The sequence below is a fragment of the Macaca mulatta genome, chromosome 14 (genome assembly GCF_049350105.2).
Source record: "Macaca mulatta isolate MMU2019108-1 chromosome 14, T2T-MMU8v2.0, whole genome shotgun sequence".
Classification (NCBI taxonomy): domain Eukaryota; kingdom Metazoa; phylum Chordata; class Mammalia; order Primates; family Cercopithecidae; genus Macaca; species Macaca mulatta.
The window spans coordinates 79147072-79160571 of record NC_133419.1 but is presented as its reverse complement, the minus strand read 5'-3'; the positions used below and the strand labels follow the sequence as shown (position 1 = coordinate 79160571).

At 44.2% G+C, this 13500-nt stretch overlaps 1 protein-coding gene across 2 annotated transcripts in view; it reads left to right on the top strand.

Moving 5' to 3' along the window:
* The window catches only part of TENM4 (teneurin transmembrane protein 4), a 792376-nt gene that overhangs the window by 732633 nt on the left and 46243 nt on the right, over positions 1 to 13500 (top strand). For both annotated transcript variants that reach the window (XM_015115340.3, XM_077964103.1), the window contains exons 26-27: positions 6352 to 6584; positions 10583 to 10737. In XM_015115340.3, the coding sequence (XP_014970826.2) occupies positions 6352 to 6584; positions 10583 to 10737 (388 nt within the window). The remainder of the gene's footprint in view (positions 1 to 6351; positions 6585 to 10582; positions 10738 to 13500) is intronic.

The window sequence follows — 13500 nt, the reverse complement described above, 5'->3', positions numbered from 1 at the left end:
GGGAGGAGCTCCAGAAATAGTAGTAATGGTAATAATAATGCTAACATCCTATAGAGTTAACAGTATTATAATTTATTATCATAACAATTCGTATCATATGATAATGATGATGTCTCCATCTTTCCCAAAAAGGAATTAAATCCTCTTACACCCAAAGACACATGTATTAAAGTAAATCAAATAGAAATTGGTAACAAAAGAAAAAAGGAGGAAACATATGTGTGATTATTTATTAGATTAAGCTCTGAGCTTCCTGGCAGCCAGTGTAAATAAGAAAACATAATTATTTTCATACTTTATAGTATCAGAAATTGAAAACTTGCCCATTGCTCACCAGAGAAATTTTTTTTCCTGACACTGAAATCTGAGATTTTCAATGAGTTTTGTATGGATGATACTGAACTATGTAATGGTCCATGCCTTCAACTTCAGTTGTACAGAAAACACAGAAGTACATTTCACATGAAGGTCTTGAATTAAAGCCTAGCATTTAATGTTGAAACATCCAGTTAGTGGTGGCGGCTGCATGGGACGCAGCCATGACCCACGGGGACATAGCTGGGAAGAGTCAGGAGGCCAGGTGCTGTCCAGCCCTGCTACACATTCACCGTGTGGCCTTGGGCTGGTTACCTGGTGTTTCTGGTTTCCAGTCTCATCTATAAACTGAAAGAGTTGTGGTTTGGAAACATTTTGCTTCTGATGTTCAGTGATCTTTTTATATATTCATGGTATGACTTTAAACCCTTCATCAATTCATTGTTTTCTTGGGCACTAAAAATTTTCTAAGATGAACCAAAGTAGAAAGGAAAAAATGAATCACTTTCTGCCTTGCAGTTTTCTAAAGACAACCAGAAGACAGAGAGCCTGGGTTCAGCTCTGATGTTAACTGCTACCTGGATATTGGCAAATCTCTTCCTCTCTCTGGGCTTCAGTGTCCTCATCAGTAAATGTTGGCGATGGATTTAAAAAATTATAGAGTTGTGTCTCTTCCTCCATTAACTGTCTCAGCCACTCCCAGTAATATGTCTGGCCCCGTGACTGGCAACTTTAGCCTATGTGTGTGCTTCCCCGGAGCAGACTCATGTCTGCCTTTTGCTTTTCCAGCCTCAGTGCCAGCCTGCTGTGCCGGGCATGCTCAGTACAGAAACCGATAATCCACGGGGCATCTTCCTCTATGGACTCCTTCAGGAAACCAGCATCTTTGTCTCTTCCCAGAGCTCTTCCCTAGGGTCACAGAAGATGTTTAAAGCCTTTTCTTCAGAAGTACATTAGAATTCAAGTGTCCATCAAACCCAGCTACACATATTATATTAACTCAGAGCCCTTAACTGTCTCAGGAAATAGGTTGAGCAGGACAAAATAAAGTCTGACATACTTAGTGTTTCCATTATGCACCAAATCTTCTAGAAGTTTCTAAAGGGACCAGCTTTGCTTAAAAGCTACCATTTACTGGGTATTTTATTTTTTAGTGGAACAGGCGCTATGCTCAGAGGTTTATATTCTTCATGCAATTTTGTCCTCAAAATAATCCTTTGAAATAGGTGTGACTATCCCCATTTCTCAGCTTAAGAAAACTGAGGCTATGGAAGTGATGTGACCAGAGTCACTTAGCCAAGTGGATGGTAGAACTGGTATTTGAACCCTTGACTGTGTGGCTCTAGCACTCAAGCTCTTCCCACAGGTTCTGAGAACCAGGGAATCAAGTTCTGCCAGAGCTGCCAACTGCTGTGGTTGAAGGACACTCCTTTGCATGAGGCAGACCCTCCTTAGAGACAAAGAGAATTCTCACTTGGAAGCAAGTGAGCCTGTGTGTCCCTACAGACTCCTAGACTTCCAGCTCCTACTGGGAAATTCCAAACACCATCCAGAATGAGAGCAGAGTGAAGCTTGGCTTCAGCTCATTAACTTCAGGAATGGTACCCTGAAGGCCTCTTGATTTTACATCACTTCCAGAGAGACTAAAGTTATGTTTGAGGAACTAGAAAAGAATGTGGGTCCTCAGAGACTTCTACAGCAAACTGAAAATGAAATTGTGATCTTACTCTCTGTCCAGCCCTACTCAGGATACTGGGCATCAGAATTGAATCAGACATGGTCCGTTTCCAGGAAAGAAATGCTGCCTGTCCACACAACCAGGCCTGAGGCCTCCGCTGAAGGCTGTCTTCCATCTCATGCTCTGAGACATTGATTATTTGTAGAGTATTCTAAGGCCTTGCCGCTCAAAATACAGACAAGCAACATTGGTGTGCTCTGGGAATTGTTAGAAATGCGGACTCACAAGTTCTGCACCCCAGAACTAGGAATTGAAATGTGCGTTTTAGCAAAGGCTCCAGGTGGCACATTAAAGTTTAAAAAGAACTGCTTGAAGGCCATGGTTCCCAAATCTGGCTGTGCCTCCAAGTCACCTGGAGAGATCTCAAAGGTAGAGATGCCCACGCCCTTCAATCATTATGGGTAAGACTATTTTTAGAGCTCTCCAGGCCATTCTGATGTGCAGCCATGTTTGAGAACCATCACTCTAAGATTGTTAGCAGTGAGCGTTTCCTATGTATACTCCAGCCAGGGAGGCTGATTTCCTTTCATAAATTTAGCAGAACTTTCCGGAATACTTATTCTGCATCAGCCCAGTGCAAAGCAGCAGAGACTGGTAATCAGTCCCTGCTCTTGAGGAGTTCAAGGTTTCATCCAAGAGACAGACGATTAAACAGAAAAGTTTAATTGGTGCTACAGATACTAAAAGTATAAACTTCGTAAGCTCTAGTAAAGACACAATGAAGGAAGAGGCCAGTTCTACCAGTGGGGAAGAAGTGGGGGGTTCAGGAATGGCATTACAGATGAGCTGAACCTCAGAAGACGAGCAGGTACTCCCAGGTGAATATGGGCAGAGGAACCTTTTAGATTCTGAGCAGCAGGGTGGGGAAGTAGAAAGAACGCAGACTTTGAAGTCAAGCAGAACTCGGTTGGAATTTCATCCTGCCGCTTAGGATTCTGTGGTCCCAGACAAGTCACTTCACCTCTTCCAGTCTCAGTTTTCTGAAATATAAGGGAGGAAAGTACCTACCTTATATGGTAGCTGTGAAGAAAACGAGGTCAAGTGCTAGTGCAGTGTCTGGGACAGAATAGGCATCCCTAGGTGGTCACAGATGCGTTCCTGTCTGTGGTAGTCATCTCTGCAGTTCTGTTCTGCAGACAGGTGGCGCTTCAGCCCTAGTGGAGTCGAGATGGGCATCACAGACGCAGGTGCAGCTCCCAGTGCCGGGGGGCAGGAGGACTAAATGAGTTGAATGTTCAGAGAGCTCTGCAAACTGGAAAGGGCTGTTGAGATGTATAATTTCATTTGATCCTAATGACAAGCCTGTGAGCATAGCCGAGCAGGGACTTAGTCATTTGACAGCTAAGGGACCTACGATTTGGACTATTTAGGTGACTTGCCTAAATGAGAGCCCACACTTTCTAAGTTCAAAGCTAGCTGTTGTTTTCCCTATGCTTAACTTACCAGCAGACCTCAAATTTGTCCTTGGGCCAAAAGATGCAGCCACAGCTCTTATAGACTCTGGGATAATCCTGCCAGTGCCACCCTGTCCTGGAATTCACTGATCTGAGAAGCTCCACATGAGTGACACTTCTCTGGAGCAGTGCAGGGAGACATGAGATGGAAACTCAGGGGGCTAATCTACATTGACAGGGCCCCTCACCATACCCCTCAGGGACCCTTTTCTGCTGAGGTAAATAGCACCAGTTTATCATGAGTGATGTGCAAAGAAATGAAAAAAATCACCCCGCCTCAGAGCTGCCATCAGAAAAGCAAAAAGATCAAGGCTGCCCCAGCATTACACAGTAGGATCTAAGGTCACCGCATTTTATTTAGCCATAATTGATGTCATCTGGGAAGATTAAATCTGTGCTACATTATAAGGTAAGTCACAGGGGACATTTCAAAACAGACGGATACCTGTCCTGTTTACTGCTACCCCCAGAAGAGAAGTAAAAGAAGAGCTAAATAATGCGAATGCAAACACTACCTAAGTAATCTAAAAATAGATATGCCATCTACTTAAAACAAGTGACTGCTATGGGCTAGAAGGCATGAAGCAGAACATAGGAAAAACAAAACTGAACAAAATCCAGTCTCTTCAAGTATTGACGATCGGGTTTTGGAGGCCCACACATAAATGAACAGTCACAGCATTATGTCCTATCATCCAGAAATGATGCACAGGGAGAAGGCTGGGGAAGATTTGCAGAGGAGGGAGCATTTGAACTGACAGGTGAAGGGTGAGTAGGAAAAGGGAGGCGTGGGGCATACTGCAGAGCAGGAGCAGCAGGTGTGGGCAGACTTGAGGCGTGCTGCAGGGACAGGTCTGTGGCCAGGTGCAGGGTGTCTGGGAGGGGAGGGAGGATGGAAGGGTGGAGCAGCATAGCAGAAAGCTGGGATTTGTGCAGGGGTGGGGGAGGGGGGAAGCTCTTAACTTCTCTGTAAGATTAAGGAGTCCCAGAAGGGAAAGCATTGGTATTGGTATTTGGGTTGGTATTTGGGTTAGATCAAGAATGACTTGTAGAGGACCCAGGCTACAGGCGGAGAGACCTCCCCTTGGTTCGAGAAGGATGTGACAGGACAGTAGTATTAGGATTAGAGAGGAAGGACAGTTGGAGAAAATCTTATCGGGTTAGTTGAATTCAGGGAGAGAAAACCAAGGAAGGAAAGCCTTGGGTTTGGATGCCTGGCCCTTTTCGAGGTAGCCAGTCCCCAAGGACACTGTCCAAGGCAAGACACATTTATAATGACAAACCTGCCAGGGCCAGATTAAGACCTTCTGTGACTTACGTACTGAAAAGATTATGGTGCCCCAGTCTTCATAGGGAATTCAAAAAACACCAACCTGTAAAATAAAATTTTGCTTTTCAAAAGGACCCAAAACTTACATACCTGATAAATGCAAAATAGCTTCTTTCTAGACTTTTCAAATTATCTTGCTTTCGTCTTGAAGGGGGTCTGCAGTGCTCCGGCCCTGCTGGTGCTCTCATCACTGCTCAGTCTGTCCTGAGTCCCTTAGCACAGTTTATACCTCACTGTGCAGTGAAAATGGCCAGCACCAGGCCATCCAGTCCAAACGGAGAGAGCTTCCTTTGAATCAAAATACCTTCCAGAGACTTGGAAGGGGCTGCCAATATTGAGATGCAGTTTTAGGGCCCAGCGAATGTTCAGGCCATGCACAGGAACTTAAAATTAGCTTTTCAGAAGCACCACGTTCAACTTCAATGTGCCCTAGACTTGAAAGAAATTGTATATCAGTACCAGGGGATAAAAAATTTCAGGCTTAATAAGAGATATCTACTACATAGTCGTCTCCAAGTGCAAGAAGAGACACAATCATTGGTAATTAAAATAATTATTATTGAGCATCTACTACACTATGCTACTCTGCATTTATTATTTTCTCTCTAATTTCCCCAACATACCAGCAAGGTAGCTGTTAACACCCCCATTTTGCACATAAAGACACGAGGCCCAGGAGGCCTGGTAACTTGCCCAAGTTGCAGAACCAGGAAATTACAGAGCTAGACTTGGAACCCAGACTGATCTGACTCCAAATCCTGTGCCTTTTCCTCACCCTGTGGCTAGAGGCAGTGCTTTGTCTCCTCAAGGCCTCTCTGTAGTCAAACTTCTCTCTGCTCTGTTGGCACAGCCTGCTCTTTATAACTGTTTTCCAGAAACAGAACCATCATTAGCACTGCTCTTCTGTGTTGCTTTTTTTCCTTGGGTTTCACTGCGAATTACAAACTAATCCTGCAGTTCATTTATATCTGACTGCCAGAGGGAGACTCCTGGGCTCCTGATAAGTGTAACATGAGTATCCCCTGGAGACAGTGTTGATGCTGACCAGGAGTCAGAGCTAGCCAGGGTTTCATCCCTCAGTCCCAAGATGGAGATGAGGGATTGCTGTAAAAATCCTGTGGAAAAGGGCTTGTGTTTTTGAACTCTTGAAGTGTGTTTTTTTTTTAAGTCAAGAGCATCCATGTTTCTAGCTTGAATGAACGGGACACCTATAGTAGGCCTCAGTGGTCATCTTCTTAAGAAAACATGTATTTAGCACCTGATACAAACATGGCACTGAGATGGTCATCTCAATCATTGGCAGTGGGTTTTTACAAGAATAGTGGGTGGGAGGGATAGTTAAGCCAACGACTGAGGTCAGAAAAAATGGGGAACCATCACCCAAAATAGGGGCATCATCCCCATAAGACATTTTTGCTTTGGATTCTAAAGGGCCAGGGGTTCATCTGTCCATCTCCAGCTACACATAGGAAAGAAGAAAATGCTCATCAGTTGGCCATGTCTTTGTTTTCTAGTCACAGTCCGGCACACAAATACTACCTGACCACAGATCCCATGAGCGGCGCCGTCTTCCTTTCTGACACCAACAGCCGGCGGGTCTTTAAAATCAAGTCCACTGTGGTGGTGAAGGACCTTGTCAAGAACTCTGAGGTGGTTGCGGGAACAGGTGACCAGTGCCTCCCCTTTGATGACACTCGCTGCGGGGATGGTGGGAAGGCCACAGAAGCCACACTCACCAATCCCAGGGGTAAGACCTTGCCTTAGAAATATTATCAATAACATTTATTGGAGTATTTTCCATTTCAGAAAAATATGCATGATTAATATTGCAAAAAATTTGGAAAATACCAAGAAATGTATGGAGGATGGTGAAAACTGAAAATTCCACCTGCCAAAAATACTCGCAGTTAACATTTCCTGTCTTCTCTGCTAGTCTTTTTTCAAAGTGTTTGTGTATATGTAGTGTTTACTAAAAACAAACAAAATGAGATCACATTAAGCAAACTGTTTTAGCAAACTGCTTTTTTTCCCTAAATGCTAGATCATTAACATTTCTCCATGTCATTAAATGTATACTCATGTTAGTGACTATATAGTATTCCAGCAAATGGATGTCCCAATCTTCTACTATTGGACATGTATGCTGTCTCTCATGTTATTGTTATACAAAAACATTTTAGCGTATCATGTTTTCGTATGTTGATGTGCTAGTGGGTGGGTTAACTGTAGGTCTCAATTCTGAGTCCCTGAAAAAGTTGAACCTCTAAATGCCCGCAATCACAATTTTTCCTTCGCTTATTCAGCAAATATTTGAGTACATAGAGTACAATGGTTACATATATAAGTTCATCGTAGCAGAATAAATAAGACCTGAGTGTGAATTACTGTGACATGGGCGAGAGGAAGAGGTGCTCCCTGAGAAGCAAGAAGAAAGAGGCTGTTCATGGGGGTTTAGAGCCAAGAGAGACCCCTGTGCCTTGGAGACTGGGAAAGCTTTTTGGAGAAGCCATCATTGTCCACCCTCAGTGGAGTGTTCACTGTGTTGCAACCCCTATAGCCAGTGACTTAAAGTGTCTAAGCTCTAGGGTCCTCACTGATAGAATGGGGTAACAATGCCATCAGTGTCTACCTCCTAGGCTTATTCTGATGGTCAAAATTAATATGTTTAATAATAACCTATAGAAATATTATAAGTGATTGTATTATTAAATAGTTCCAGATTTCAGGGCCTAGTTTCAAATCAAAGCGGGAGATTCTAGTGAAATCTGGCATTCAAATTCAGACTTTGTCATCTACAGGTGAGTGACTTTCGGGAAATCACTGAAGCTCTCTGAGCCTCATTTTCCTCATATATGTAATAAGGATATGCTGCACAGTTGTGGTACAGATTGAATATTATTAGGAATGTAAATGCTTAGCACAGTAGTACCAGGCACATGGTAAACATCCCATAAATGATGATTCCTATTATTGTTGTTCCATTATATCACATCACATCATATCATGTCACATTGTCTCTGCCACATACCTGGAGTGTCAGGTGGTAATTGTGTGGGGTAAATATTGTATCAACAAAGGTTAATCCCTCCTAATTATGATTTCCAAATACTGAGAGAGCAGCCAGGAGTGAAAGAATTCTAGGCCTGCACTTAGAAGCCCTGTATGGTTTTCTTCTGCCACTAGCTGGCTCTGGGACCTCCTCCCCTGGGCCTCAGTTTCCCCATTGGTCAATGAATGAACAGGTTGGGCTAAATAATCCCCAAGACCCTTTGTAGCCACAGTATTCTACTCTCTTAGGTTTAAAACAGTTTTATCTGAGAATTTTTATTCTCTCCAGGGCTTTTTCAGTTGTTCTCCGCACATGTGTGTTCTCTTCCCCGCCCTCGCAGCCCCTCACCCTCACACAGATGAAGTGGCAGTGCATTTACCCAAAAGTCTGTGATTAACCCAGATAGAAATCGCAAGGGTGACACGATATGCGGGCACTTTGCAGCAGGGAGGAGAAAAGATGTCCATCTATTTAACACAACAAAAGAAGAAAAATTTAGGTAATTAATCGGGGACAGATCACTTCTGTTAGCCTGTGCAGCCAACTCTGTAAGCAAGAAACCCAACTATTCATGGAGCACTCATCAGTCCAAACAGATGGAAGAGAAAGATGGGGCATAGCTAGGCAGACAAGAAAATGCCTGTCTTGGCACTTAAAGAATGAAATTAATGTACATTCAAGACAGGACCATGAGAAAGCCTTCCCAGTCTTGAGGCTGCCTAGTCCTCTGTGTGAAATCACTCTCCTGCCTGACCAGCCTAAGAAGGAACAGTTGGTGCTCCAGCAGGTTCTCAGCACTCAGAGGCCCCTGGGCATATTAAAGCACCCTGCTTGCCAGTGAGAGACACGTGGGCCCCCGGAGCAAAGGCCTTGAAACCCACAAAGTGCCAGCCACTGTCTCATCATTACAATGGTCATTAATAATTATTGAGGGCTAATTACTACAAGTCAGATGTTAGAATCCCCGTTTTATCAATGAGGAAATGAAGACTTAAAAGTGAAGTAATATGCCCAAGTTAATACGACCAGAAAATTTTATAATTCAAGTCTCTCCACTTCAGTGAAGCCTTCCTGACCCTTCTTCCACTGCCTTCCCCAGAGAAAACGTAGCAGAACAAAAGTGACCAGAATCTCCTGTATTTTACCATGACCCTCTCGAGTCTGTCCTTTCCTGTGATCCTCACATGGTACTGATTCATTCCTGTGCCTTCCATTCTAAACTGGGTGCTCCCTGGGGCCATGTCCCATCTGTATCCCATGACAGTTCATGGTTATGTCTGACTCTTGCAATTCTGAACCTGGGATGGAAATTACTATCACTCATGAACACTATTAAAGCATGCCCTGGTCCCAGTCCCAGCCACCCCCTGAATTAGTATTTCCAGGAGTTAGGCCAGCAGGTGTATATTGAAAAGCCTCTTCAGGTGCCTCTGATGTACATCACAGGCTGAGAGGTACTGATATAGTGTAGTGGTTCTCAGACTCTGGTTTGTGTCATTATCACCCAAGGTGCGTGTCAAAACTGCAGATAGAAGCTCAGACTCCACTTGAGATATTCTGAATCAGCTACCTGGGGGGTGCAGTTTAGCAAGATCCCCAGGGGATCCCCATACACATCCAAGAGTGAGAAATACAGATTTGGAACAATCTCATTGTTTGACAGCTGGGAAAACAAACACAGAGATGCTCAGTGACTTGCCCAAGGACATACAAGCTGGGTCAGGGAGAAAGTTAACAGGATGAGACGGTCTAGTAAATGGAGCAGGTAATGTTGAGTAATTGTTCTGACTCCTCTCCTTAGTGTGCTGCCTTTAGAAATTCAGTTCAACAATATTCTCTACACAAATCCATAGGATTCTATTCAGATTCTGTACTTTCGTAATGATCAGTGAGACTAAAATAATAAGAATAGAAAAGCATGAAGGACGGGCCAGGCCCGGTGGCTCACGCCTGTAATCCCAGCACTTTGGGAGGCCAAGGCGGGTGGATCACCTGAGGTCAGGATTTCAAGACCAACCTGGGCAACATGGTGAAACCTCATCTCTACTAAACATACCAAAAAAAAAAAAAATTAGCCAGGCATGGTGGCACGCACCTGTAGTCCCAGCTACTCAGGAAGCTAAGGCAGGAGAATTGCTTGCACCTGAGAGGCAGAGGTTGCAGTGAGCCGAGATCATGCCACTGCACTCCAACCTGGGTGACAGAACGAGACTCTCTCAAAAAAATAAATAAATAAATAAATAAATAAATAAATAAATAAAAAGAAAAATGTTTACCAAAAGGGAAACTGATTATTATAATCACAGAGCTTCAGAAATAGGTGAATTTAAATAACTCACAGTGTTAATATTGAAAAAGATCCTCCTTACCACTATATCCCTACTGCTTAAAAATCCCCAGAAGTTATGAATCCAGGTTTAGTGGATGACTAAGGTGATAGATTAAGATCTCAGGAGGCAGCAAGGTGGGAGGACCAGAGCCCTGGAAGATCTGAAAACCTAGGTTCTAATCCCTGCTTTGAACAAGTCACTCAAGGCCTCTGAGCCTGAGACTCCTCCTCTTTGAGAGAGGAATGAAGGTTGTGGGAGGACCAAACCCAATCGTGTAGAGGTGCTGTCAGCTAGCAAGGCTCCAGGAATGTGCGCGCCATTGTCATCTCTGATGCTGAATTCCTGTTTTGGTTTCTCTGCCCCCAGGCATCACAGTGGACAAGTTTGGGCTGATCTACTTCGTGGATGGCACCATGATCAGACGCATCGATCAGAATGGGATCATCTCCACCCTGCTCGGCTCCAATGATCTCACATCAGCCCGGCCCCTCAGCTGTGACTCTGTCATGGATATTTCCCAGGTAAGATGGCTTCATCTACCAGAGCCCTGGGACCGCCCACTCATCCTCTCATCTGCCACCCAGCCAGCCTGCTGGCCATTCACCTTTGCACTGGTAAACCTTTAAAGAGCACCTACTTGGTGCCAGGCTGTGATGAGAACCAAGGACACAAAGATAAGTAAGACACAGCCATGTCCTAGGAGTTCACCGTCAGGAGTAACAAGTAGAAGCTCAGGGGACAGTGAAGAAATCTCCCCAAGGAAACCTCAACAGCAGCAGAGTAGGACAGACACAGCTTTCCACCACGTGACATTCAATCCATTGCCACCTGAATTTCATCTTTGGTAATAACACTGATGGGTATTTGTACATTCCCTGTTCTCTTTCTAAGCTACATGAGGACAGAAATTCTGTAATTAACTAGGATGCCTGGTTACCCAAATTTGGGCACCGTCTATACTTGCTGATTGATTAATCAATTGACTGAATCCTACCTTTTGCCACTCACTCACTCAGTAACTTTAGACAAGTTTTCTAAAGTCTTTTGAGCCTCACTTTTTATATCTGTAAAATGGAAATAATTCACTTCAGCCCAGTAGGATTACTGTAAAGATACAGCAAACAATGCATGCACAACTCCTAGTATTGCTTGGCCCTTCAGATGTGATGAACAAAAGATAGAGTGCCTGCTTTCACACGGGAGGTGACATTTATGCGAGTTTTACAGGTTGAATAGAATAGGGGTTTGCTGAGTGACAAGAAAGAAAAGGAGACATTTCACACAAAGGAAACAGCACGTGCAAACGCACAAAGATGTTAATGAGGCAGGTACACTCAAAGAATAGTGGAAAATTGAAAACCATAGCATAGGGTGCTTGAAAGCGGGTGGCCGCAGTTAAAACAGGAAGCATGGTTTGGTCCAGGTAGGGAAGGACCCTGCTGTACCATGCCAAAGAGTTTGGACATTTGCAGGTGGATACCAGGAACCCATTGTAGGTCAAAAAGAGACACAAGTGACTGGCTATCCAGCATTTCCTTAGTACATCCTGTGATGACTTGGCAAGGGTATGTCCTTTGTTGCTGGATCCTTTGGCCGGGCCAGGCCCATGCTGAATCAGTGTCCTGTGCTGCATCTTGCCAAGATTACCAAAACCTGGCAAATCAGGAGCATTGAGTTATATCAAATTGCAAATTGATTTCAGCTCCAGCAACATTTAGCTTTTTAAACCCCTTCATTTTTAGGGGAGCCTGCACACACAGGTCCTTTTCCACGGAGTGTGACACCTGCTGCCAGCCTTTCTGGTCATGCCTGCCTCTATTACTGACATGTATTGCTAAGTCCTTCCACGGAGCCTTGTGGATGCTGCTGGCAGTCCCAGCACTCGTGTCACTTCCCCGTCGCATGCTGGGATGGTTTCCCTCTGCGCCAGCTAATATGATTGTTACACTCCAGAATGGAAGCTGTTCTCTGCCACTTGTCTTTGCAGTTTTGGCAGGCTTACCCTTGCTGGCTAGTGAGTTTCCCTCTCCGGTCTGTGAGCAAGCTTGAATTACCCATCAGGAAGCCACCATGGCCTAAGGATGTGCATACAAGTATTTTCAATTCTCAAAACGGGCCCTCAACCAGCCAGCACAGGGTGCCGAAAATTTTCAGTCCACACATCGGAAAATTGTTTAACTTTAGATAGAGGTACTGCCAACCAGTCGGTTCAGAGGCTTGAAAGACAACTGGCATATGGTGCAGGGGGAAAAAATGCTCAAACCCACACTTAGATTCAGAAATCCTGGACTGAAATCTCTATGCCCCTGGCCCTCACTACTTTTGCCTGAATGTCAGCATGGGATCTTCTTTAACCAAACTCTCCAATACTGGCATCTATGTTACAGACACATATGCACAGGTGTCACCGGCTCTCATTCTCAGAGCTTCCTCTCTATTCTACTGCCCCGTGGGGAGCAGGGAGTTAAGCCAGAGACAGCACACAGCTCAGAGGCATGAGTGAGAAGGTGAGAGCCAAGGAACTTGGACCAGCTCCTTTGGGAGGAGACAAACCCAGGCCCAAAAAGAAACTAAAGAGAGAGGCACAGAGCAGAGAAGGAACAGAAGGAAGTTGTTGCAACGTGTTAAGAAGTGGAGAGGGCCACCACTGACGGAGAATAACTCTATGCTTAGGATCCAAAATAAGAACTTAGTATGTGCCAGGCACTCTGTAAGAAATGGGGATACAGGATAAGTACAACGTCTCTTTTCTTACTTAGCTATCACAATAGTCTCATGGGGTAGAGCTGATCTACCCCATTTTATAGATAAGAATAGTGAGGTGTGATGAAAGAAAATGCATTGTTAAATGTAGAGCCCTGTACCAGGTTCCATCAGGGATATGGAAATGAATTTTTTCATGAAATTATGTACATAAATTATCTAGTACAGTGCCCAGCAGCTAGGAATAGGATGTGAATACTAGTTCCCTTTAAAATCCACAGATAACTTCCGTGTACATTGTCTCATTTAATCTTCACAACTACCTTATGTAATGTGTATTATCCCCTTTTACATATAGAGAAAGAAGTTTGGTGTTTAAGAAACTTGGGTTAGGTAACACATGTAGCAATTGTGGAACTGGAATAGGAAGTGAGGTGTCCTGACCCCAATCTCTCACTCTCTCTATACCATTTGCTGGTCCTTCCTTCCTTCATTCATTTGACAATCTTTTGCAAGAAAATCACTCTGCAACAAGGCAGCCAGCTCCAAGTGCTTTACTAAAGGCACAGGATGCTCAGGTG